We start from the raw sequence: 27,911 nt of genomic DNA on the forward strand, positions 1-27,911 counted from the left end.
ATTATAGCTAGTTCTCTTTCTTTATTTAAAAAAAAAGATAATTAAGCATATTAAGGTGCGTGGAATGGGACAATTGATCAAATTGGTAAAAGAAAGTGACCCTCGACGACAAATTGGTAAAAAAATTGCTCTAGCGACAAATTGGTAAAAAAATTGAGCTCCAACGACATTCATGCTAATTTTTTTCTATAATATTCCGATTTGATCAAAACGTACACTTTATAAGATTTTATTTTGAATTGGGTAAAATAGTGTGTATTGACAAGATAAGTTAATTAGATAAAAACACAAAAGTCTCTATAAAAGGCATGTAAATGCACATTTTGAATGTTGACCAAGCTGAATAATTCTACAAAATATGGCCAAAATGTCACTAGGAATCTGTTTAATTTACCAAATTGTCATCAAAACTCATTTTATTTACTTAAATGCCATCTGAGCTTTTTTTTTTTTTTTTGCCAACTTGTTGCTGGAGCTCAATTTTTTTTACCAATTTGTCGTCATACCAAGTTTTTTTTACCAAATTATTGTTGAGGTTAACTTATTTTAACCAAATTTGTCAAATGACCAGGTGAAATTTTAATTTAATGAAAAATATTATAAGCTATTTGCTATTTATCATACAATTTTATTAAGCAAACAATACTATCATTTAGTTAAAAAAAAAAAAAAAAAAAACGGGATAAGTATATCCATTCCTGAATTTCTACAGCTAAAGTAGTCTAAACTCTCAATTATTATAGGCCACAATTCACGACAGCCACACACTGACACACATATAGTTCAAATTTCCACGCGTATCTTCTCTCTTTTTATTTGAAAAGTCTTATTTTAAATGATTACGAAATCACAAATCATGAGAATAAGCATTTTAATCTTAACATAAAATTTGACGAATTCAAGATTGAATTTTATAACAAGCATATTTCATTTCAATCTAATCCAACACTATTTTTTTTTTTTTTTTTTTGATAGGTAAGTGTGAGTTGTGATTATCAAAACGAAACAATTTACACCCTAATTTAGTAATTTTCCTTGAATAGCCAAGCTATACCAAGGACCAGCAACACACTAATTACAAAGTTTCCAGCCAACATCTATCTCTATGACTTATCTTCTTAAGAATATCACTAAGACATCTATATTTCACATTTTCTTGTATTCTCTTTACAGTATAATCTATACAACCGACTTTTCCTTCCTAAAAAGCCTGATTCCTAGCATGCCAAATAAAGTAAATGACAGCTTCTAGTCATCCCTTAATTCTCTTCTCCTTCCTTTTTTTCTTGATTACCGAACTATAACAGATAATTTTAGAAAACTAATTCGGTAGTCTTATTACCGAACGAATTAAACTAGTCACTAAATTGATTAAAGAATGTCATTACTGCTTCGGTATGGGACAAGTTTTAGGATATGAACCGGTAAGTCCTTAGTCAATTAAGCCAGTCCTGCAAGAGAGAACACGTAAACTAGCCTCGGGGGTTGATCCAAGGAACACCCCTCCGATGCATAAGTCAGTAATGGGTAAAACCGGTAGCTCTCGGGTGGAGTATGATGGTTTAAGTCAACGTACCTCATGACTCAGATCAGGGGAGTATTTATAAGGAACCCAAGTAAGCGCGTATACAAGTTGGGCCCTGTATTTTCGGGATATTCCCAGGTATATTCCTTTGAGATATACTTTTATCCTGTACGCAACATCTATCCTTTATAGATGGGAATTGGATCAAGCCCAGACCCTTGGCGAAAGGCCCGGAGAAAGATGCCGGCTAGGCATCTTAGCGGAACCGGTATGACGAAGTCAACAGTTCTGCATTAGGCGTGTGTGACCACGGCAATACTTAGCGGTCTGGTTAGATCGGTATGGAACTTAGTCAACCCCCATACAACTAGCCCCCAAGTTAGTATGTCTAGCATAGACGTATCCTGCTTAGTAGATTTCAAACCAACATGGGTAAAGCTGACTTGAGCTGGAATGGGAAGATGAAGCGTTTACCAAGGAATTGCAACCGTCACCTTGATATCCACACCCACTGTCAGAGCTCATTGAGAGAAGTTGCTTCACAGCTGGGTACCATTCAATAACACGTGGCGTGATCAGGACAGGAAGACGAAGAGTCGCCTAATCCCAGCCGTAATTTCTTTTATAAATACGCTTTGGCGAACCCAACTGTGAGTCTGCGAGTTGATGATGGTTTTAACTGAACAAGTGTCTACTGTCAAGGTTGGAGGAGTATATTAGTACTACTGTTGAAAAAAGATCGCAGAATCTCGTTTTAGACAATGTTATTGCAGATAGTTTTCACGAAAAAATGGATACCTTCCAGTAACTTGATGTTGAAATTTGGATAAGAAATCAACAATCTTGGAATCACTTCAATATTTGTATTTACAAATCACATTGGTGAGGGCATCACAAGTGTCACTAGCTGTGCAGTTTCAGGCTCATATAATGGACCTTGAGATTAGTATCTGAATTTCTATCTTTGCATGGGGGTGAAATTGATGGTTGATAAATCCAGCAATCTCTCATTCTCTTGTATACAATTTGGTAGAAAGATTAGGAACTCGGGGAGTTGTGAGATACTGCTGTTTTGACATTTTTTATAGCTCTTTGTTATGGTATCATGCCTTGCTAATGTGTTGCTGCTAATGGGTTCAGGTGAAGCGCGAGAGAGAAGAGCGAGAAGCTTTGGGAGCCTTGCCTCTGTACCAGCGATCGAGTCCTTAAGCATGTCGGTGCATAGTTGCAGCTGTTGCTGACTTATGAACTGAACATCATATGAATTTTTTGAGGTTAATCTGTTACTTGAGAAGGGCAGTTAATATATTAGTGGGAGATTTTTCCTCGTCTCTCGCCTTGTGCACATTTTGTCTTTTGATGTAGTCAAAAGTTGTTCATTCGTAATAAGCATTGTTTTGGATGAAGTGATGCTGAATAATATTTATACTTCCTCCGTTCCATAATAAGTGAAACACTTATTATTTTAGAACATTTCAAAATAAGTGAAACATACCTTAAATGGATAAAAGAAAGTGACAAAATGACAAGAGTACCCATCACAAACTTGTGTGGTTTGCATTTCTCTCTCCTCCTTTTGATAATAAAAAGGGTATTTTATGACTTTTTGGCTTTCAAAAGTGATGTTTATTAAATCTTGTGCCCAAACCCTATGTTTCACTTATTATGGAACGGAGGAAGTATTATGTTTCAAAACTTATCAATCATGTTTGTTAAGTTTGTGCTACTTTCCTTGGATAGGGAACAACAGCACAAGCTTCTCTACAACAACGGAGGACGACTCTTAATGATCCTTCTCTTTTCTAGTCTTTACCCTTAACAATGAGCAAATCTACATAATGTTTCTGGAGCATGGCCGTTGTTTTGATATCCTTGACATTAAACGCCACAGTCCGAGCCAATGTCAAACGCACCACCGCTAGTGCCTATCTGTCCAGTACTTTTCACTTAGCCTCCTCCATCTCAGCAGGCTTTTCAGACAAAGGTTGATATAGATTTTTCTGATATAAGATGTCTTCTATTTGCATCTTCCAATATCCAAAATCTGTCCCATCAAACTTCTCAATTCTAATCTTTGAATCCTCCATTGTTAATTATTCTAGATCTAGACAATAATCAAACCTAGCTCTTGATACCACTTGTAATTATTGACTATCAATCTAGAAATAATAGCAAACAATAATAGATATCAAATAATAAAGCAGGAAAGACACACAAGAAATTTTACGTGGAAACCCAAGAACTGGGAGAAAAACCACGAATCTGCACTAGGAATCGATGAATATTCAAGAAAGATTACAAAAAGCGCTCAAGAACTCTCTCTATAGCCTTTTCTCTCTCTAATATGTGTTTAAAGATGAAGAATACATTAATCGTAATTAGGGCACCTATTTATACCCTCATTAAACGAAATCGGAAAAAATCCGCATCCTCGATAGGTGCGGGCGCACCATCTTACGGTGCGGGCGCACCAGCCCGACGTGCGGGCGGACAGAAGCTTATGCCGTCAGTTTCGTCAGGTCTTCATAAAACAGTCATAACTTCCTCGTTTCTCACCGGAATTGGACATATGACCTATTGTTGGAAAGCTCTCGGAACAAGCTATCACCTCCACTTTGAATCACCTCAAAATCATTTATAGATTGAAAGATATGTCCATTAAAAGTTTGCGTCATGCCCAATATGACGTTTTCCCTTTACGCAACCTCATCTCCACACCCATACACCTTCACGAGCTCCATATACTACCATATACCCAACAGTCCAAGCAATGAGTGCTTATTCCCTCCCATCTCTATCAAAACCTAATTCTTGTCAGGTACAGTCTACAGGACCGTTGCTCAGGATTATTAGTGGATTGGCATAATGTAGAATATTTTTTGCTAGTTCCTGAGGAATCCGGTTTTGTGTTCTTGGCTTACAATATTTTTTATTCGATTCTAATCTTTTGCATCCTATGTTTTGGAAGAAAAGGTAGCTCTTAGTTGGCCTTGAGAGAAATTTACATTCTTAACTGTGCTAGTGTTTTCTAATATCTGATCGCATATTATAGTTTTCCTTATCATACAGAAATGCACTTATGCTTTTAGCTTCGGGAAACTCCATTCATCTAGTAATTCTGAACATGGGTTCCTAGTTATTTCGCTGACCATAGTATACTGACTTAGTCATATTGAGTAATCATCTCTCTCTTGTGTTAAGTTTTTGAGTGAAATAAATTTTTGAGGCCTTCATATGAGCTTATAACATGTGTGCTCTTTTGCAGGCTATGCAAACACCCTTCAGGAGCTACATTCAAGAGATGCTGGCTCTTGTAAGCAATTTTAAACATTTCACATTGTGGCCTTTAAATTTGGGTAAATAGGTGTTCGCTTTCTGTTGGTTATGATATCACTAATACGTACTGATATCTGTCAGTGGCGATCCCAACTGTGAGCTGATTATAGTTTTAGGCTTTTAGCAGAACAAGTTTCTAGGTTGGCAGGCGATATTAGTACTCTACTGTTTCGCAGAATCTCGTTTTAGCTAATGTTGAATATAGGTTTTACGAAAAAATGGATACCTTGCCAGTAAGTTGATATTGAATTTGGTTAAGAAATCAAAAATCTTGGAATCACTTCAATATTTGTATTTACAAATCACATTGGTGGGGACATCACAAGTGTCATTAGCTGTGCAGTTTCAGGCTTATATATTGGACCTTCAGCGAGATTAGTATCTGAATCTCTTATCTTTGCATGTGGGTGAAATTGATGGTTGATAAATCCAGCAATCTCTTATACCTAAGTTTCTTTGTTGTTTTAATTTCATCACCTGTAGGCTGTAGGAATCCATTTTGTTTGATGGTTGATTAAAGCAGCACCCTCTCATTCTCTTGTATACAATTTTGATAGAAAGACTAGGAACTTGGGGAGTTGTGAGTTGACATTTCTTTATGGCTCTTTGATGTTATTGTGTCGGCATGTTAACGTGTTGCTGCTAATGGGTTCAGGTGAAGCGCGAGAGAGAAGAGCGAGAAGCTTTGGGAGCCTTGCCTCTGTACCAGCGATCGATTCCTTAAGCATGTCGGTGCATGTTGCAGCTGTGGCCGACTTATGAACTGAACATCATATGAATTTTTTGAGGTTAATTTGTTACTTGAGAAGGGCAGTTAATATATTAGTGGGAGATTTTTCCTTGTCTCTCGCCTTGTGCACATTTTGTCTTTTGCCGTAGTCAAAAGTTGTTCATTCATAATAGCATTGTTTTGGATGAAGTGATGCTGAATAATATTTATATTATGTTTCAAAACTTATCAATCATGTTTGTTAAGTTTGTGCTACTTTCCTTGGATAGGGAACAACAGCACAAGCTTCTCTACAACGACGGCGGACAACTCTTAATGATCCTTCTCTTTTCTAGTCTCTACCCTTAACAATGAGCAAATCTACATAATGTTTCTGAAGCATGGCTGTTTGCACACAGAATATTGAATCAAATCTAAGTTGTCAATTGGATTATCATAAATTGGATGTACATAGAAGAGATAGACCTACGAAAAACAACATAAATAGACAAATGGCATAAAATCACAAAACTACCAAATACTCAAAAAAAGATGACCTGATTTGCAAGTAAATTCTCCCTCTATAAACCAGAAGACAGTATCTCCTACATGTAATGTACTATCACCAATCTTTATTATGCGTATTTCTTTTTGGATGTTTTTTTATTACTTTATCCATATTTTTTGTTTATACTTTTGAAATGGGACTATTAACTATCCATCACACATTAGTTCGACTTTAATATAAAATAGTAGTTTGTTTTTCTTTTTATGTCCAACGATATCGTTTCTCCTAAAATTTTGAGCAAAAGAAATGGATAAACTAAAAAAGATGGAGTGAGTATTATACTAACGGTTAACCGAGAATATCAATGGTAAATCATCAGTTGTAGTGCCAAATGGTCAGTTGTTACTATCCTTATTTGAGAATGTACTTCAGAGAAAAAAAGTGATTGTTGCATTTGTTTCATGTTCTTCATTTGGTTTATTTCGTATTTGGGACATTTGGCTTTTATACTCTTGAACACATTACTTTAGTTATTAACACCTTTGAGATTCAATGTCAATATCGTAAATTAAAATTAACATACAAGAAAATGATATTGACACCCTTTGCAACTTTTATGTGACAAAATGTTAGTTTTAACTAAACAATATTTGTATGGTTCGTATTTACATGGAAAAGAAATTCAGTTGCTCACCAGCTCTCACCACACTAGATATCAATAAAACTACTTCCTCCGTTTCTTTTTACTCGCTACACTTCTCATTTCACGGACTCCTAGGCAATTTTTGGAGAAGAGAGAGGTAGAGAGTAAAAAGAAAAGGGACCCATGTAGGAGGAGAGAGATAGAGAGAGTTTATTGCCCAAAAAAGAAGTGTAGCAAGTAATGTAAAACTTGCCATAATGGAAAGTGTAGCGAGTAAAAAGAAACGGAGGAAGTACATAATTTTGCTATTGGAATAACACTAGGAAAGTATCTGTAAAGCATGTTTGGTTCAACAAGTTTGAGCTCCAAGAAATGAATATATGTTCTCTTTCTTCTTGTTTGGCGAAACTTGCTTTTTGTCAATTCATTATCATTAAGTTAGGCTATGTTCTCCTTAACTTATTAAAATAATTTTCAGCAAAAGTAATATATGTTCAGCAATAATAAGTTAAGTTTAGCAAAAAATAGATAAGTACAATAGAGCCTTAATTAGTGGTAACAGATTCTTTTAGTTTATTACCTTTCTTTCCCTCTCAAGTAACAACACCCATTTCTTGGTGATAATTGTCACCCTTTTTTTGTTTCATAGCTTGAATCTAATATCAAATACTAATAATATTTTTTGGTACTATTTTTCTTGTCTATTTGGATTTAGTCCGTAACTTGAACCAAACAAGCAATCGATGTACGTTTTACCAAATGAAAAGAAATCGATGATATCTTGATATTATGAAAAATGAAAATAAAAGATGTAAACAAAACATGCGTTCCCACATTCACACATCACACTTGGGATATTGGATAACCAAACAAACCTATATTTACGTGTCATGAGAAAAAAAAAAAAAAAAAAACAAGCCCAGATCATATGACAATTCCTTGAATATATTCTGGTTTCATACAAACAAACTAAAGAAAATGAAAAAAAAAAACCCAAAACTCCACCTCCAACTCAATCTCCAGGGAATGAAAACTGGAATCTTCAAATGTACGAATATTTGTATTTATCATCCATACTATCAAAAACAATAAGTCCATGGGGATCCCGTTTGCATCGTTGATAAATCAGAGGGCATTTAATAAATGACGCTTTCTGAAGCTTGGGTGGTGGGAAATCGACACCCAATGATTCCAGCTTCTCACAATTGAAGATTTGAATTTGAGTAAGGTTGGGAAGGGTAGAGCATGACAAGGATTTCAAATTATTGAAATCCGAGATACATAAGTAAGACAAGGAAGAGGGAAGATGAAAATATGGTTGGGGAATATGCTCTATTGTATCTGCGGCTCTGCCTATGTTTTCGAGTGAAAGAGATTTAAGAGAAGTAAGGAGGTGAAGTTTCCACTCTTGAATTGGCTGCTCTATTTTGGAGTGCCAGATATTCAATGTCTCAAGAGTTGAGGGCAAACAATCAGCAATAATAACATCACACAACATTACATGCAATGTCTGGAGCAAAGGGCAGCTTGGAAGTGACAATCTCAACTCTTTGCATGATACAATGGACAACTCTTTTAGGGATGGGAGGTTTGAAGGTAAGTTACCCCGCAACATTTGACATTCAGTTATGTTCATATATTCAAGGCAGGGAAAGGGAAATGCATTGCTATTGTCATCTGATGGGGCCAACCACTCCTCCCAACCCCCATTCTATAGAATAGTAGACTTTTCAATGCAGGAAACAGGTTTGAACAACCATCATTATTGCCGTAAAATTCAGGGCCTACAGTCTTAATATCATCCATCCCTTCTATTATGATGTTCTTTAATGAGGGCAGCTGCCCTAATGCTGGTAAGAATTCACATCTCTTACAATTCTCTAATTTTATGAAAACCATATTAGTGTAACAAGGATTTCCCAACCAAGCAGGGAATGTTAAGCCGTCGTACCCTTTCAACTTTAATTCTTTGATGGATTCCGGAGGCTGTAATCGATCAACTACATCTTTTTTAATGTTGTCATCAACATCATGGGTATTATCTCCCCAATACATTTCCAACTTATCAAGGCCTGTCTTTTCGTGCAACCTTGCTGCTTGTGCTTCTTCACTACTAAACACATTCTCTAGGCCATGGATGTCCAGTGACCCATGGAGGCATTTCAAGTTCTTCAATTCACTTATTTTTGTCCCAGACTCTCTTCTCAAAGTAAATCCCTTCAATGTCTGCAACTTTGTTAATTTTCCAATACCTAGCGGCATCTCCTCCAGTGAATCACAATCAGAAAAATCAAGGTGCTGAAGTTCAATTAAAGGGGCAACATTAGGGACAATGTGCCAAAGAGACGAACAACCTTTCACAACAAGTGTCTGGAGATTGCAAAGCTTGCTAGTGGACTTTGGCAATCTAGTTAGTTCTCTATTTTCTGAGAGGTCAAGAAGTCTCAAGTGTTTCAGACTACCAATACTATTTGGTAACTCAATTATTCCCGCCTCATGCATAGACAACAAGCGTAAGTATTGAAACTGATGGAAAATGGAATCTAGCAGCTGCATAGGAATAGGAACATCTACTGCACCAAAAAAAGCAAATGATCGTACCTGGACAAGTTTCTTTGAAGCCCAGGTTCGATCTTCTAATATTTCTTCAGAGAAAGACCAATAACGTGTGCTGGAAGAAAGTTTTTGGATATTCATTGTGCAACAGACTTCACCAGCAGCCCATTGAGCTAGGTCATGGATTAGGTCATGCATAATGAAATATCCATCCATATACATTGGACTTGGTTCAAACAATGATCTTGATACTAGATCAAGAATATAGTCACGACCAATGTCTTCCTTGCACTCCTTGTCGTGCTCTGGCAGCAAGCCTTCTGCTATCCACATTAATACAACATCCATCTCCTCGAATGTATAATCTTTCGGGAATATAGAACAATAAGCAAAGGCACGTTTTAGGTTTTGTGGGAGATGATGATAACTAAGCCTCAAGACTGGCAGAACACCACCTTCTTCACTCCAAATATTGCTCTTTAATATCCTTGCCCAATTACTCTTACGCTCTCTCCTTAGGAGACCTCCTAGAGCTTTTGCAGCCAAAGGCAATCCTTTGAACAACCCAACCAAGTCCTTCTGCATCACAATGAGGTCTTCATCTACGACTGCATGCTTTTGAAAGAGAAGCCAACAATCATCATCAGATAAAACCTTTAACTTGATGATGGGGATTTCATCTGGTCTTTTAACCATGTTCTTTGCCACCGTCTCCATTCTGGTCGTGATTAGAACTCTACTTCCCTTCTTCGCTGATGAAAAAGGGGTTTGAAGTTGGTCCCAAGGATCATATTTATCACTCCAGATATCATCAAGAACGATCAAGAATCTTTTGTCTAAAAGCAAGTTCTTTAATTGATCTTGTGCCTCATCTAGAACACCGAAATTACATATATCATGAGTGGCTGAAGTGATAATGCTTGTTGTCACTTGTTTGACATCAAACTCATCGGAGATGCACACCCATGCTTTTACATCAAAATGAGCCTTCACCTGCTCATCATTGTATACAGCCTGAGCGAGGGTCGTCTTCCCAATGCCTCCTGTTCCAACAATAGGAATTACATTGTAATTTTCACAAAATGGCTCATCTGTCTTTAATAATCTTTGGATTATCTGATTTTTCTCATTGTCCCTCCCATATACAACTGGCTCCCGTATCATAGATGATGTTTCCCTCCGTTCTTCATGTTGCTCTACCCTTGAGTGTATCTGCGGTGAGAGAGCCAAAGACCTTACTTGGTCCAGAAGATCTTCCAAGCGATTGCTCATCTCTTCAATGCTAGTTGAATACTTTGCACTCTTCTTATTTAAAGCTGGGAAACCACAAGAAAGACAGCTCTGTACCTAACATGAGATATTTTTTAATCGTGTGAGAGTTAGTAAAGGTTGTTCATCTCCTTAATTTGCTAATTTTGCAGATAAAAATAGAAGAAATGCTAAAAAAACAACTAATTGTTAGAATCCAACAAATTGCGTTACAGGCCCAGAGCCTAAGAGGCTACACAAAAGAGTAAAAGACTAACATAAATCTAACACATATGTCAAGGAAATTGATGTTGAGGTATTCTGAAAACACCAAAGTGAATTTGATTCCTTAAAAACATCCAACAAAAAACCGATGACAAGGTGCTTGATTATGACAAAGTTAACTTGGCACCAAAAATCTCGTGGAGATAATCTATGCATTATCAACTCTATGAATCATAATTTGCAGCAAAAGGTATGTTCTTGGATGTACTTTTGAGCAATTTTTTCTTTCATAAATAAAAAACTTTAATTGCGCGTTTGATAATTTTTTGTTAAAAAAAAATTGGGTTGGAAAAGGTAAAAGTGAACAGCACATCTTGCATGTGGTCGGCTACACGCAAAATTATATGTGTGGCCGCGCGCAACACGCTGTCAGCCCGTTAGCTCATTTTCAAACGGTCATATCTCACTCATTTCTCATCGGAATCGAGCTTTTGACCAGATGCTAGAAAGCTATCGAGCCAAATTTTCATCTCCAACTTGAATCTTCCCAAAATATTAAGTATGCTGTGAGATATGACATTTTGAAGTTGACCCTTATGCCCAAACACTTATAAACAAATGAAGTTACTCTTATGAACAGATGGATTTACTCTTATAATCAAATGGAGTTACGTGTATGAGTATGTGGTTACTTTTAATAATAAAAGGGTTCACTCCTATAAAGAAATGTGGTTACTCTTATAAGCAAATACGGTTACTTCTGTGAATCTTTGGAGTTACTCGTATGATTAAACGAGCTTACTCGTATGATTTATTAAAGTTGTATAGATAAATGAGGTTACCAGTATAAATTAATAAGGTTACTTATAAGATTAAATGATGTTACTCATACATTAAATTACATTACTAGTGTAGATACCAAACCCAATTTGCGTCATACCTTATTCATCGGCCCACTTCCTTTTAATTTTGTAAACCTAGTGCCCAGATTTCAAAAACCTTATTCATCGCATAACTCTCAGCCGCACTCATCTCCTCTCTCTCTCCCCCCTCTCCCTCACTCAACCCTAATTTTTGGCATCAATTTTCTCAGTCGTTTCATCGTCTCTCTCTCTCTCTCTCTCCCTATCTCCCTCACCCTCACTCTCAATCAACCAATTCCTCGCATCAAATCAATTTCTCGCATAACTCTCAGCTGTTTCATCATCCATCAAATCGAACAACGGCGAGCGAATCTTCAGCACCGAAGACCCGACAACACCAACAACGAGGTTTGAACGTTTTCTCAAATTAAAGGGCCTTTTCTCGCTACTGTTTTCGCTACAATTTGGGGAAAATCGCCCTATTGTTTTCTCAAATTTGGGGAAAATCGCCCTACTGTTTTCTCAAATTCAAGAACGAAAATTCAAGAAGAACGAGATTTGAAGAAAGAACGAGGTTCGCTCTGATTTTGGCGATTTAGGTTTTTTTCATATATTTAGTTCAATTTCATTCTTGCATGTTACATCTGATTTTGTTTTTTTAGTTTCATTTTTTTAATTTCGTTTTTTATATTTGAATATATAAGTTTGCTCTGATATTAGCGATTTCGTTTTTTTAATTTTTAATTTTGTATAGATTATATTTGATTGCTTTTGTTGATTTTGTTGGTGGACATCTTTTTTCGATTTTGTTGTTGTCAGTTTTGTAAAAACTAACTTCTAATTTTATGTTTTCTTTGTCGATTTTTATTGGAGCCTCTTGATTGGAAGACTCAAGTATCAAGTTTGGCAATCAAGCGTGATATCAAGTTGTCGCCTCCGCAAGATTATAGGTTCATTGACAGTTTTATAATATCTGTAATTAGGCTTTTTTTTAATTTTCGTTTTTTAAAAAAAAAATCTGTAATTCTGTAATATATTTAGTATATTGAGAGTTACTCCCTCTTCTCAAGATCAGAATAGTATATTTAATTCTGTAATTTCTCTTCTATAATTTTCTCATTTTGATTTTCTGTAATTTTCTCCTTTTGGTTTGTAAAAAAATCCCTACTATTCAATGTAGAATTACTGTGGAGATTCCAATTGTTATGTAATTTATTGTTCGTGAAATTTTTTTTCTAATAAAAAATTGCAATTTGCGTCGGATGTGGTGATATGTCCGACGCAAATCATTGTTTAAGGGGGTATGTAAACCTGGCCATCATGTGGGTGGGAGCTTTGCGTCGTATGTTGGCAATGTGCGACGCAGATGAGTGATTTGCGTCGCACGTTGCACTGGGTGCGACGCAAATTCCCGAGCCATTTGCGTCGCACCGTATACAACGTGCGACGCAAATAGCTAAACGATCTGCGTCGTTTCCGCATACGACACAGATCAATTATAGATCATCTGTGTCGAGACCTGTGTCGTCGGACCCAAGTCCGACGCAAATAGGGGTCCCAAGTTCGACGCAAATCTACCTTTTTCTACTAGTGTGTGAATAAATTGCGTTACTCATATGATAAAAATGGAGTTACTCATATAATAAAATAAGGTTATTTTTGTGAACAATTGGGGTTACTTGATCAAATAGAGTCATCATCTGATTAAATAAGGTTAATATTGTACTAATAAGGTTACTTGTATGAAAAAACGAAGTTACTTTTGTGAACAAATTAAATGAGATTACTAACCAGTTTACTTTTATGAATGAATGAGATTACTTGTTTTAATAAATGCGATTATTTTTGTAAACTTTTGGGGTTACTCGTATGATTAAATGAGGTTACTCGTATGATTTACTGAAGTTACTCATATAAATAAATGAGGGTACTAGTATGAATTAATAAGGTTACTCATAAATTAAACGACATCAATAGTATGAATTAATTGGGTTACTCATATGATAAAAATGGGGTTACTCATATAGTAAATGGGGTTACTTTTGTGAACAATTGTAAAGAAGATGAATAAGTAATCCCATTTTATTATATGAGTAATCCCATTTTTGTCATATGCTTAAAAGAGATTGTTGTAATAAAATATGGCACCAATATTCTCTTATAAGTTAAGTCTTTTTTTAGTTAATTATAATTATTACAAGACTTCATCATATTTTATTTGAAACATTAAACAACAAAGTCATAATGTATTGATAGTTAAACTCTTACTTTTCATTTCAAAGGTCACGTGTCCGATACCTTGCACTAACACATTTTTTTTAAAAGTGATGTGTGCACATAGACATAAAACATTTACATTAAAAAACGTGAGGAGAGTGTCACATGGCTCATAGATTTTTTTTCCATGCGTTTTAATATATTTGTAAAGATTTAGCTTTATTATCTCTTATTATTTCGTTTAAGTAAAAATTATAAAAATATAATATTATAAATCTACACATCAATATGAATCTAACAAGATCACACATGTTTATATTTTTACTTGTAAAAAAATTAAAGTAATCGTCACAGTTAGTGACTTCATTCCCATAGCAACAATGTAGCAAAAGAAAAAAAGTGGAGGGAGTAATAATAAATTGTATAATATGTGATCATCTGATATGATCTAATTATAGAAAATTCTCTCTAATTATGAATAGGATTAAGATTTCAAATATACATTTTTATTTACAAAGGAAGAACTATTTGGTATAAAACCACATGATCACTTAGGTTATATTTGGTCCACCTTATTTAGACCTAGTGCTCTATAGAAGTGAGGATTCCTTTATATTTTATTGATTTCTTCCCAAGACAATTTTAAACCATACTTCCTCTGTTTCTTTTTATTTGTAACGGTTTGGCTTTTACACTATTCACCAATTTTATTTAGTTTATGTTTGGTGATTTATAGTTAAGGAAAAACATATTTATGTGAGATCTTGTTATATTCGTTTGAATGTATATTTTACAAATATATATATTTTTTATAATTTTTATTTATCAGTAATTAAACTTATTAATGATTAAAAATATGCATTGACAAGCGTGAAAGTCAAACTGTTACAAGTAAAAAGAAACAAAGAAAATACATAGGAAATAGTCCGATAGCACTAACCTTACTGAAAGGAGAAGAAGAAGATTGGGGTTGATGTTCCTGTGGCTCATCATTCAACTCCTTAAGTCGAGCATCTGTAGCAAATTCGTCTAAGATGTCCTCTAAATCGTACGCGAACTCTTGAGAGCACCTCCAATGGCATAAATTACCCTCCCCATATACACTCTCTCTCCTCAAATGGGGCTCCCCATGAGTGGGGTTGGTTCCCCATTTAATGAGGATGCTCAAGTTTTAGGGGAGGTGCCCAAGTGAATAACAAATAGGAAGCTTACACATGGTGGGTGAGAGAGAAAAAAAATATTGGTGGGGTATGGGAAAGTAGGAGAGAGAAAAGGTGGTGGGGTATAGGAAATAAGAGAGAGAAGATAAATGGGGAGGTAGATGAGTGGAGGTATGTGTTTCAAATTTGAGTAAGGTAAAATGGGGAGGTAGTGGAAAATGAGGTGGACAAATAAGGTGAGGAGAGAGAAAAAATGGGGTGCCCCATGAATGGAGGTGCTCTGAAGATCTCGAAGCCACAATTTGACAGCATTGTTGTGAAACTGCTTTTGCTCAGCGTCACTTAACACCGCCTCTATTAATCTCAATTTTTTGTTCCATCTTTGAATAACTTTAGGTCCTATTCCTTTTTCTCTTTTTAGGAATAGACTTATCCCTCCAGATGCAAGCTTTTCAAAGAGAACTTGAAGAAAAGCTGCGAGAAAAATCTCTCCTATCACCATTTTTATCTTTTTTCACAAAGTATGGAAGTAGAGTATGAATGATAAATGGCCTTTCTCCAGTTCTCTATTTCTACTGCTAAACTAGTCTCAAATTCTCAATTATTAGGATGATCTTTTTGGTGATTGTAGGGCCATATTTTACAATAGCCATACATAAAGCTTGGATATTTATTACTCCATTGGACTTTTCTAACTTATGTCAGAAGTTAAGAATTTCAATATTTCATCAAAATAAAATATAATACAACAATTATTTGAGGATAATGAATAAGGATTTATTTGGTTGCATTTCCAATTCCACAAATCCTCACATAGCTTATCCCTTTTCATTTCAAAAACGCTTTCCTGATTTTAGAAAATTATTTTGGAAAATAAGGGTTATGTATAAGAAGCTTAAAATAAATAGAAATAAAAATTTGAATCAAGCATTTATTACCTCAAATGATGTGAAATTTTGTCATAAATTTATAAACTGTTTCCATTTTAAGACATGTACTTAATGCTTATATGTAGCCCTTAGGACTACATATAATATTACCCAATTATTATTATATGTTTTGATATGTATGTCCTGTTTGGTAAATTTAGGTTTGGACATATATTAGATATCTTAACCCATCTTAAAAATTGATAAGCGAAAATGCAATGAATTGGTGTTAGTTGAAGTTGAACAAATGAAAGAGAGTTGTTTGAGCTAATAACTCTTACTCATATTAGAAACACTTATAGCTACGCCTTTTTTTTTTTTTTTTTTTTTTTTTGAAAGAGGATTAAGCATATTAAGGTAAATTGGTACTATTAGTTATTTATCATACAACTTTATACAAGCAACTAATACTATCACTTACCAAAATCAACTAATATTCAATCAGTTATAAATTACTTTTCAATTACTCTTATCTGTTTTTTTGTCTCAGTTCACACATTTTACTTTTTGGGTTGTCATTTATTAGTGTACCTACTTTTTTTTTTGCTTTTGGAATGATTTTACTCCCTTTGTCTCAAAATATAGTTTTTAATTTTATTTTTACGGGAAATAAGGTAAGTAGAATCTAAGTGGGATAATAAAAGTTTTTTATTTATTTAAATAAATGTTGCATGTAAAAAGATGATTTTAGGAGATAGAATGGAAAATAATTGGTGCAAGAGCATTAATTGTAAGACTTGGGTTGGATAAACAAAGCAAAAAATAATTTCTAGAAGCAAATAAATGATGGGGACACGATTTTTCTAGGTAAATTACAGAAAAATGTGGAACTAAATATAGTAACGATAACTATAGTTTAGAACATCCAAAACGGAAATAGAAACTATATTTTGGGACGAAAAGAGTACTACTTTATTTTTCTTTTCCCACTTTACTTCTATTAACCCACAACATTCACTCCAATGCAATATGCAAATTTGAAAAGAGTATACTTCCTCCGTTCCATAATAAGTGAAACACTGACTATTTTAGAACGTTTCAAAATAAGTGAAACATATTTTGAATTAAAAAAAGAAAGTTATAAAATGACAAGAATACCCATCACAAAAATGTGTGGTTTGCTTTTCTCTCTCCTCCTTTTGATAATGAAAAGAGTATTTTATAACTTTTTGGCTTTTGAAAGTGATGTTTATTAAATCTTATGCCAAATTCCTATATTTCACTTATTATGGAACGGATGAAATATTTAATTAACAAACAGAGGATAGCCATGCAAAATATCAAAATTGACTTTTCTATCCTCTGTATCTGGTGACAATTATTAGGATGATTATTTAATTAACAAACAGAGGATAACCGAACTTTTCGAAAGTGTAACATGTAAAAAAAACGAAGAAAGTATATATATTTGCTAAAGAAAATGAGTTTGTGAGACGGGTTTGATTTTCAACATCCAAACTAGACCTGGCAATCGGACCAATCGGATCGGATTCGGACCGGGCCAATTCAGATCGGACAGTTTTCGGATCAAGTTACATTCGGATCGGATCGGACCGTTTCAGATTGGGTCATCGTTCGGACTATTATTTCGGATCGGAATCGGACCAGACCAATTCAGATCAGACCATTTTCGGATCAAGTTACATTCGGACCGGGATTGGACCGGATCGGATCGTTTCGGATTGGGTCATCGTTCGGACTAGTATTTCGGATCGGAATCGGACTATGGTGGAATGAATGGAATACTTATGCCAATGATATTTTTTTTTATATAAAAAAACGGGTAAGTTTCAGGTATTTCGGATCAAAGCCTAATCGAAACCAATAATTTCGGATCGGTTTACCTTCGGGTCGGATAAGTTTTAGATCAGGTCGGATCGGTTTCGGATCGGGTAAGATTATATCGGATCTCGAACTTCGGATGAGTTTCGGATCAAGATTATTTCGGACCGGATCGAACCGTTTCGGATTCGGATCAAGGTTCGGACCGTCTCGTTCGGACCCAGATCGGACCACGGATCGGATATTTCGGACCGGATTTTCGGATCAGGACCAACTTTGCCAGGTCTAATCCAAACCCATGTTTGACTTCAAAATTCTAGACCCAAATCCTAAAAAATGGGTCAGATACTCAGATCCAAGCAGATTTGGTTGGGTTCCAAGTCATTTTACGTAGCGGGAGGAATATGACCGTTGTCATAACTCATAACCCACAGAAATATAACCGTTACAAATTTATATCCGTTAACATCGATCACAATTCAAATATCAGGTGATCACCCTCCCCTGTATCTCCCAACTTCCCATTTTCATCTCCCTCTAATCACTCTTTCTCTTTCTCTCTCCTCTCAATCTTCATCTCCTGCAATTGTTTCCTTATTATACCAAACATTAATCTGAATTTTGTTACAAAAATTCCATCTCTTTCTCTTCATTTTATTCCTCATATATCAGTACAAAAACAAAAAACATGCCAAATTCAAAAGAAACCCACATAGTAGAAATCCCAGTACACCAAGAAAACTATCAAAATCAACAAACAAAAACAGCAATAATAATCCAACAACACCCAATGATGGAAATCTCACAAAGTCCAGGTCATCTCCTCCTCCTTAAACTATGGCAAAGAGAAGAACTCCTCTTCACCCGTCGTATCTTATTAAACGAAACTAAATTAGACCATCTTCGTCGCGAGATCTTCCAATTATGTTGTTATTTCCTCGTCTTTCATTCCTTTATAACCACCCTACTCTTCACTTCTTCCTCCACGGGTGACGCTCATTCGAGCGTCACCCGGTGTCACAAATGGTGGGTACCATCAATATTTGCGGCAGCAAGTTCAGGTGCTATTGTTTTCTTGGTTCAAGTGAAGTTGTGGAGGTATTGGAAGGTGACTGAAAGGTTGAGAAGAGAGAAAAATGATAGTAGAACACTTGGGAGATCAATTCAAGAATTAAGGATGAAAGGAGCTAGTTTTGATTTGTCTAAGGCGATGAATTTTGTAAATAGTAAAAAGGCTAAGAAAAGTTCTAGTGTTGAGATTAAATGGAAGCCTAAAATTTGGTGTTCTAATAATTTAGTTACTTTTTGTTTAGTTTTATTTGCAGGTCTTGCATTTCCTGCTCCCAAATTGTTTCTTTGCATCATCTAATCTAATTTGTGGTATGTAATTTGATACTCCCTCCATTTCATTTTAATTGTTACCATTTGATATTTTACACTATTTACAAATTGCACTTTGACCCTCGTTTGAATTTATACGTAAATAAAAACATAGTCACGTGAGATCTTGTTAGATTTGTCTTAGTATGTATTTTATTAACATGTATTTTTTATAATTTTTACAAATACAAAAACTAGAAATATATATCGTCAAAGTTTTGCATTAACATGCGCGAAAAGTGTAAATGCGTAGATTAAAATGAAAAGAGGGAGTAGTAGACTAATATGATGATGACCTTGTTTTTCTGATCTCTTTTTGTGACATTTTTTTGTTGTTCTAATTTTTGTAGGGAAATGCTGGAGATTTGACATTTTTGAAGTTGAGGATGAAGCATTATGGTCGAATTGACTAATTTAACACAATAAGTTAGATATATTGTAAAAAAAAATGCTTCATACTTTATTTATCTTTATTGATGTCAAATGGGAAAATCTAGGGGTGGGTGCAATTTATATAGTTAGAGCACCACTGCTTGTGTGCTAACATTATCTTTAGTGGGATAATTAGGCAATTCATCAATTCTTTTATTCATCTAATTTAGTGGATAATAATGAGGATATACAAAATTTTATCAATTCTTTTATTGACATGTTATTACTTTAATCAATTCTTTTATTATTTCAAATAGAAGTATATTAGCCTAATTTTCCTGTGCATCTTTGTCGTGTATTCGCTCAATTCTAACTAGATAAAGTCCTTAATTAACCCAATGGTAATTTATAACAACCTTATATATGTTCGGATAAAGGATTTAATTTAGACCATTTTTATGAAGAAAACGAAAAAATGTACAATCTTATTGACGATTGTAAGAAATGACGATTGTAAGAAAGTGTACCTTGTATATTCGGATGAAAAGATTAAATTAGACCAAATTTATGAAGAAATGAAAAAATGTACAATCTTATTGATAATTATATATCACCGCCATCAAACACTATAATGTCAACATTTTTACATAAAGTTAGGCTAATGGATGAGAACAATTTGCGGGTATTATATGAGAGATGGACGATTCACAAAATCACAACTACTATAACTCTATGTCTCTATAAGGTTCTTTTACGTAGATTCATGCTTATTTTGCTTTTCCCCTTACAAAATTAACTATTTATTATTTAACTCCAAGATCTGTACATCAATCCTTCTTTAGAATATATGGAAAGAAAAGAAGAAAACTACCACAAAAAGCAGAGGGAATACCTTTTTTTTTTTTCTTTTATTCAGTTGCCTTAATGAAATATTTATGATCCACCACGCACTAATAGCATAATTCTACACTACCCCCTTTGTTCCTCTTACTAAAATGGGTGTTTCACAATAACCTTAATATATCGCTTACTTTCCTTATTTTGGATTCTTTTAATTATATCAATCTCTCTTCATGTTCTTATTAATTTGTATAACTCTAAGTGTTAAGCTTATTGCGAAACAAAGGAAGTATAAAGACTTGTAAGAAGTATTATTATTTTTGATGAATGTCGACGTTACAGTTGACATAGAGTAACTCATATAAGACTTCTCTCTTGCTCTTCGAAAACATGCTACTATACCCAATACCCTTCATATATCTAATGTCAAAATCTTACTGCTAACACCATAGATTACATGATAGAACAAGAGGCATTAGGATTTTCATCACTAAACATCTGAATATATTTCTCTTGTGTAGCATCAGAAGTAGTAGCAAATGCTTGAGGTGCATTTTTGACATAGCCGGAGGGTGCTTTCTTGTCGTAAACTTGAGCAGCATAAGGGTAAGATACCACATTGTAAGGTACATAAGGCCAAAACTCTGCTCTCTTTCCTGTGCTCTTCACTTTGTTTAGCACCCTATTTGGCTCCACATTTCCTGTCACCGTTACTTTACTTTGCTTACGGTTCACATCCACCGATTTCACTCCTATATATCAAGATATGTGCACGTGTTAATACGTACGAGTATGCGATCCATAAATATAATCTAGAGAGAGATTGTTATCTATAAAGAAAGTGTAACATTTATTTTGTTGCAATCATATTTAGAAAGTATAACAACTATTTTGTTTCGGATGAAGTATTAAAAATCCTAGTAAAACTACTTTTAGGATAGCAAATTATGGGACAGATCATGCAACCTCTAGATCAGATTTTCTGATATCTATGTGGTCCATGAGTAAATTAGTTTAAGCAAGTGATTATTGGCACCTTTTTTATCTTCTTACAAAAAGACATTCACAAAATAAACTCGAATAATATGGAAATGAAAGATATAAAGTATTACTTCCCTACTATTTTTTATTCTTCCTACTTTTCTTCTCGTCGTATTTAACATTAAACTTTGACTATTATATACTCTTAGTATATACTTTCTCTAATTTTCAAACAAATACAATAATTTGACTTTTTCACTATTTATATATTAATATTGACCACATTTTGTTACGTATATTAAAGACATATTGTAATTATGTAACATGTTGTTAGATTAGTCTCATTGTATATTGTGAAAATTTTATTAGAAATTAGAGATACTAATAATTAAAGTTATCTATTGACAATCAGACAAAATATTCGTAATTTTATTATAAATGATCAAAGTTAAATTTACGAAATTATTATTATTGAAGATAAATGGATCAACAACAATTCTATAGTGTAACCACAATCAGAATAGCAATATATAACCAAAGAAAATAAGGGAATAGTATGTTACCTTTGATATGAATGACAGAGTTCCTGACTCTTCTTTCACAACCATCACAGTCCATTTTCACCTTGATCTCAACAGTCTGTGTAACACATCAATGGATACACATTTTAGTACATAGTTACTACAATTCTCTTCGTCTCATTATACCATTTGTTATTACAATAACTTAGACACTAAAAATGAAGGTAAATCTACCATACAAAGTAAGGAGAAACTAATTATAAACAACAGCAATGGTACAATAGAGTATGTAAAAATAACAAAAACCGCGAAAATTTGACAAGAATAATCACCTGCAATGGCTTACGATTCTTACGCTTAACGACGGTAGTATCACATAAGTCTAAGATATGATCTAACATCCCCATTTCGATTGCGATTTTTCGCCTTCCTCAATACAAAATCAGAGATGAAACAGAGAGAAGAAATGGCACAAGTAAGAAAGGAACAATTATAAGTGGCAACTTACTTTCTATTAAGACTAACTTTTCTTATGTGAGCTAGCAAAACACCTAAAAAAGCTAATTTTGAGCTATATAAAGATGGGTAGTAAAAGTATGGTGGTCTCAAAAAAAATGATTCCTCTTTTTAGATACCCAAAAACTAAAGAAAGGAAAAGAAGAGGAGACTAACGCAACTATGTACGGATCAAGTTCGAAAAAAGTTAATAGATTGATAGGAAAATACAGTGTTTCTTGATATGTCTAAATGCAACTTTTTTGTGTTTTTTGACTAATAAAAGTGATATATAGTGGGATTATGGCCTCCACCTACATATATATGCTTGTTCGACTGCATATGGTCCATTGTTAAGGTAGATTCTATACAATAGTCGACATCATCACTTTGTTAAGGGATGGATTGGCCTGCGTTCATGTTGGACTATGTACAACATATTTATAATACTTGTATTATATTATAGGCCCACGCATGTAACTAGGCTATTATGTTTAGCCCACTTAGCATTAATTGTGCATAGGTATATAAGGGTTGTATACTCTCTTTGTTCGGTCAAGGAAATACATACACAAAAACCCTAAAACTAATCTCTCTCTCTCTTCGTTCTCTCCCTCTCAACCTGACTTGACTTGGCATGGTATCAGAGCCGGAATTCTTCCCGGCGGTTTTATAATCTTTGTTGTTGCCTGACTTCCATACCTGACCCTCACCAGCGTGAAGTGCGACAGGACGAACTAACATGGGCGACACGAAGCAGGATGTAATTGTTACTAAGGACGAATGGACTGTGACTGTCACTTCTCCTTTTTATTTGGGATCCGGCGACCAACCGGGCAACATGATTACTCACGTTGTCTTTACCGGCGATAATTATGTGGCATGGGCTCGGACCATGACACTTTCGTTGCGAGCGCGACGTAAATACGGTTTCATTGAAGGAACCATACCTAAACCTACTAACGCGATGGCTGTGCTTGACTGGGACACGGTCCACTCAATGATTATCTCGTGGATATTGCGTAGCATGGACACGAAGATTGCTGGCACTATTCCGATGCATGATAATGCACGTGCATTATGGTTGTACCTTGAACGAAGGTTTTGCGTGGCCAATGGGCCTCGTATTCAGCAGCTTCGAACATCTATCTCGGAGTGCAAACAAACCGCCTCGATGACGGTGGATGAATATTACTCTAAGCTCACGGGACTCTATGACGAGCTGGCTCGTTTGAAGCCACTGCCTTCCTGTGAATGTCACAAATGTGACTGTGGTCTGGGTGCCAAACTCGCGCGTGACCGCGAAGAAGAAATATTTCACCAATTTCTCATTGGTCTTGACAGTACACTGTATGCCGCTGTGCGTACCAATTTATTATCTCAGCAGCCTCTTGGAGATATCAATCGCGCCTACCAAACGCTCATTCAAGAAGAACACTCTCGGGCGGCTACTCGAGACAAAGGGGTTAGTGAATCAGTACACGCCTTTTACGCTCAAACTGATCGAGGTAAGGCGCGTCTCACTCGAGTTGATAAATCTAAGTTGGTTTGCTCTCACTGTAAACAAAAGGGTCATGAAATTGCCACTTGTTTTAAGATTCATGGCACTCCTGACTGGTATGAGGAACGTTTGCGCGCTCGTAATGTGGGGCGTGGTGATAAAGGTGCTCCTGCCACGTCTCGTGCAGCAGGTGGTAGTACTCAGGTGGCCGGAACAGCCGGCAATGGCGCCGTGACAGTTAGCAGTGCAGGGGGGCTCGAGCCAATGTGGTGGCTAATGGTGTCATTGGGGGAAGTGAAGAAGGGGGGAATCCTTTGTCGAGCCTCACGCCTGAACATATTCAAGCCCTCATGAATTTGGTTAATTTTGACCCCAAATCTGATGAACGCATGGCAGGTATAGAATGGATACTAGACACTGGCGCTTCTCATCATATCACTGGAACTTTATCTGTGCTGGCTAACGTTCACAGCATTGCAGCGTGTCCTGTCGGTCTCCCTAATGGGTGCTCAGCTTCTGCCACTATGGAGGGAGACGTTTATCTCACTGACACCCTTGTTTTACATAATGTTTTATTTGTTCCTGGCTTTCAGTGTCATTTGATATCAGTTTCTCATTTACTTGCTGATAATGATTACACTCTTCAATTCACATCTTCGTTGTGTGCTATACAGGACCGGTCCTCGGGGACTCTGATTGGAGCAGGTGAACGGCGAGGGGGGCTTTACTATTTCCGGACGGTGCCGATGATTCATGCTGCTGCAGTTGCTGATTTACCCACCTTTGATCTGTGGCATCAAAGGTTAGGTCACCCATCCGAACGAGTAGTGAAGCTGCTTCCTGCTATTCGCTCTAGTCATGCTAAGAAAAAATTAAACTCTGTTTGTGATGTTTGTCCTATGGCCAAACAAACTCGTGATTGTTTTCCTAGTAGCACACATAAAGCCAGTCGGTTGTTTGAACTGGTTCATTGTGATTTATGGGGACCCTATAGTGTGCCTTCGTCTTGTGGTGCTACTTATTTCTTGACTCTTGTTGATGATTATTCTCGTGCCGTTTGGGTTTACTTGTTGCATAATAAAACTGAAGTTCACAAATCTTTCCTATCTTTCTTTGCTATGATTGAGCGTCAATTTGATACCTCTGTTAAAATTGTTAGAAGTGATAACGGCACTGAATTTCAATGCATGCTTCCTCTCTTTGATCAAAGCGGCATTTTATTTCAAAACTTCATGTACAGGGACACCCCAACAAAACGGGAGGGTTGAGCGTAAACACCAACATATTTTGAATGTGAGCCGAGCCTTAATGTTTCAAGCCAATTTACCTGTTGATTATTGGGGTGAGTGTGTTCTTACTGCTGTTCATCTTATTAATCGCACTCCATCTGGGGTATTGGGCAATAAAACTCCATATGAGATGATTTTTGGACATGCACCTGATTTTGAGGCCTTGAGAGTGTTTGGGTGTCTCTGCTTTGCTCATAACCAAAAATCCAAAGGGAATAAATTTGCTCCCCGCAGTCGCAAGTGTGTTTTTCTTGGTTATGCCACGGGGAAAAAGGGGTGGAAATTAAAAGACTTAGCCACGGGTGTCATTTTTGTTTCTCGGGATGTCATTTTTTTTGAAAGCTCCTTTCCTTTTTCCTCCTCATCTCCTCTCACTGACTCTACTGCTCCTATGGAGTCATGTGATACTCAACCCAGCCCACTTGTTGATTTTAGTTCCTCTGCTGATCTTGGCCTCTCACCTCCTACTTCCTCATCTCCCGCGTCTTCTAGCCCAGCCATAACCCCCGTGTCCGGCCCAATTCCCGAATCCTCCCACCCTGATCCGCTTCCCCTTGCCTCTTCTTGTGATTCCCAGCCCACAAACACTCCCGCCTCCACAAATATCCAGCCCACTCCTTCTGCCGCGCCTTCTTCAGACCCGCCCAGCGAGTCTCCTCCTTCCTCTTCGGCCCAGCTCCCTCCTGAGCCCACTGATCCATCTTCTCCCCCTTTAGGACGCGGTCATAGGGCTAAACAGCCCAATTGCATGTTGCGTGATTATTTTGTGCACTCAGTCCAGCTTGGCAGCCCCTCTCCAGGTTCAACTCACGCTTCTCGTCCCCCAGGTACTCCGTATCCTTTAGCTAACTTTGTAAGTTGTGATAATTTTTCTCTGCGCCACCGTGTTTTTCTTGCTGCAGTTGATGAGGGTGTTGAGCCTAAAACATTTAAAGAGGCCATGAATTTTTCTGGGTGGCGCGAGGCTATGCAAAAAGAGATTAGTGCTTTGGAAGATAATCGCACTTGGGTTATGACTGATCTTCCCCCTGGCAAGAAGGCACTTGGGTGCAAGTGGGTGTATCGCATCAAATACAATTCAGATGGCAGTGTTGAACGTCTTAAGGCGAGGTTGGTTATTCTTGGCAATCATCAGGTCGAAGGGATTGATTATCATGAGACTTTTGCTCCGGTAGCCAAAATGGTCACTGTTCGTACTTTTCTGGCTGTTGCGGCTGCACGCAACTGGGAGGTCCATCAGATGGATGTGCATAATGCTTTTCTTCATGGTGATTTGGATGAAGAAGTGTACATGAAACTTCCCCCTGGCTTTAACCCCACTACTCCAGGTAAAGTGTGTCGTCTTCAGAAATCCCTCTATGGTCTTAAGCAAGCTCCTCGGTGTTGGTTTGCAAAACTTGCTACTTCTTTGCGCCAGTATGGTTTCTCTCGCTCTTACTCTGATTACTCTCTTTTTACCTACTGTCGTGGTCATGTTCGTCTTCATGTTCTTGTGTATGTTGATGACCTTATCATCTCTGGAAATGATTCTGCTGCTTTGTCTTCATTTAAGAGCTATCTTGGTGACTGTTTCCGTATGAAGGATCTTGGTCCTCTGAAATATTTTTTAGGGATTGAAGTAGCTCGTAGTGCAGATGGGTTCTTTCTTTCTCAGCGCAAGTACACTCTTGATATCATCTCTGAGACTGGTTTGTCTGGCGCTAAGCCTTCTGATACACCTCTTGAGCAAAATCATCAGTTGGCTCTTGCTGATGGTCCTCTCCACCCGGATCCTGCTCAGTATCGTCGTCTTGTTGGTCGACTTATCTATCTGGCCTTTACTCGGCCCGATTTAGCCTATGTGGTACATGTGCTTGCTCAGTTCATGCATCAGCCTCGACATCAACACTGGGAAGCTGCTCTCCGTGTGGTTCGTTACTTGAAAGGTAGCCCAGGGCAGGGCATTATCCTTTCTTCCTTGTGTGACTTGCATTTGACTGCTTGGTGTGACTCTGATTGGGCCAGTTGCCCTTTGACTCGTAGATCTGTTTCCGGCTGGCTCATATTTCTTGGCTCCTCTCCTATCTCCTGGAAAACTCGGAAACAACATACGGTCTCTCGTTCGTCTGCTGAGGCCGAATATCGCTCTATGGCGGATGTTACTGCGGAACTAAAGTGGTTGCGTGCTCTACTTGGCTGTTTTGGTGTTTCTCATTCGCAACCTATTTCACTATTTTGTGACAGCAAATCCGCTCTTTACATTGCCCAGAATCCGGTTTTCCATGAACGCACCAAGCATATCGAGGTTGACTGTCATTATATTCGTGATGCCATTCACGAGGGTCTCATCACCACTGCTTATGTGCCCACTACGGACCAGCTAGCTGATTGCTTTACTAAGGCCCTCGATTTACGTCAATTTCGGTTCTTACTTGGCAAGTTGGGCATTGGTGATCCCCATGCTCCCACTTGAGGGGGGGTGTTGGACTATGTACAACATATTTATAATACTTGTATTATATTATAGGCCCACGCATGTAACTAGGCTATTATGTTTAGCCCACTTAGCATTAATTGTGCATAGGTATATAAGGGTTGTATACTCTCTTTGTTCGGTCAAGGAAATACATACACAAAAACCCTAAAACTAATCTCTCTCTCTCTTCGTTCTCTCCCTCTCAACCTGACTTGACTTGGCAGTTCACGACTTTACCTCTAGGCTCCATGTCTTGCCTTGCGTCTCTCGTTATGGTCTTCACGATCAAACTAGAGTTGTGGCATAGTATGTTATCACTTATCAGAATTCAGAATATTTTGTGGTTAGTGAGCCTATATATCGTATCATTTTGCAC

At 36.6% G+C, this 27,911-nt stretch overlaps 3 protein-coding genes and 1 long non-coding RNA gene across 4 annotated transcripts; 2 read left to right on the plus strand and 2 right to left on the minus strand.

Moving 5' to 3' along the window:
* The first annotated feature begins 4,014 nt into the window (after positions 1-4,014).
* LOC125494624 (uncharacterized) lies at positions 4,015-5,823 on the plus strand. Its single transcript, XR_007270898.2, has 2 exons — positions 4,015-4,838; positions 5,517-5,823. It is a non-coding gene; the product is annotated as an uncharacterized LOC125494624 (long non-coding RNA).
* Positions 5,824-7,444: 1,621 nt separating this feature from the next.
* LOC125495258 (putative disease resistance RPP13-like protein 1) lies at positions 7,445-14,975 on the minus strand. Its single transcript, XM_048639914.2, has 2 exons — positions 14,771-14,975; positions 7,445-10,624 (listed from the first exon to the last, which is right to left on the minus strand). Exon 2 carries the CDS (start codon positions 10,547-10,549, stop codon positions 8,354-8,356), a length of 2,196 nt encoding a protein of 731 aa, XP_048495871.2. The 5' UTR covers positions 10,550-10,624; positions 14,771-14,975; the 3' UTR covers positions 7,445-8,353.
* Positions 14,976-18,210: 3,235 nt separating this feature from the next.
* Positions 18,211-19,745, plus strand: LOC104887689 (uncharacterized). Its single transcript, XM_010672395.4, has 2 exons — positions 18,211-19,081; positions 19,432-19,745. The coding sequence occupies exon 1, from the start codon at positions 18,390-18,392 to the stop codon at positions 19,068-19,070; it is 681 nt and encodes a 226-aa protein (XP_010670697.2). The 5' UTR covers positions 18,211-18,389; the 3' UTR covers positions 19,071-19,081; positions 19,432-19,745.
* An 838-nt stretch (positions 19,746-20,583) lies between these two features.
* On the minus strand, positions 20,584-22,374 carry LOC104887688 (heavy metal-associated isoprenylated plant protein 21). The gene is made up of 3 exons (XM_010672393.4): positions 22,128-22,374; positions 21,838-21,913; positions 20,584-21,045 (listed from the first exon to the last, which is right to left on the minus strand). The coding sequence occupies exons 1-3, from the start codon at positions 22,200-22,202 to the stop codon at positions 20,747-20,749; spliced, it is 450 nt and encodes a 149-aa protein (XP_010670695.1). The 5' UTR covers positions 22,203-22,374; the 3' UTR covers positions 20,584-20,746.
* Between the last annotated feature and the right edge of the window lie 5,537 nt (positions 22,375-27,911).

This window comes from Beta vulgaris, chromosome 2 (genome assembly GCF_026745355.1).
Source record: "Beta vulgaris subsp. vulgaris cultivar EL10 chromosome 2, EL10.2, whole genome shotgun sequence".
NCBI lineage: Eukaryota > Viridiplantae > Streptophyta > Magnoliopsida > Caryophyllales > Amaranthaceae > Beta > Beta vulgaris.

What these genes read in the sequence shown, in the direction of transcription:
- LOC125495258 (XM_048639914.2), bottom strand. Translation starts at nt 10,549, where the DNA reads ATGAGCAATCGCTTGGAAGATCTTCTGGACCAAGTAAGGTCTTTGGCT.
- LOC104887689 (XM_010672395.4), top strand. Translation starts at nt 18,390, where the DNA reads ATGCCAAATTCAAAAGAAACCCACATAGTAGAAATCCCAGTACACCAA.
- LOC104887688 (XM_010672393.4), bottom strand. Translation starts at nt 22,202, where the DNA reads ATGGGGATGTTAGATCATATCTTAGACTTATGTGATACTACCGTCGTT. An exon ending in AGAATCGTAAGCCATTGCAG is followed by an intron (nt 21,914 to 22,127) that starts GTGATTATTCTT and finishes TGTGTTACACAG; the next exon opens with ACTGTTGAGATCAAGGTGAA. An exon ending in CTCTGTCATTCATATCAAAG is followed by an intron (nt 21,046 to 21,837) that starts GTAACATACTAT and finishes CTTGATATATAG; the next exon opens with GAGTGAAATCGGTGGATGTG.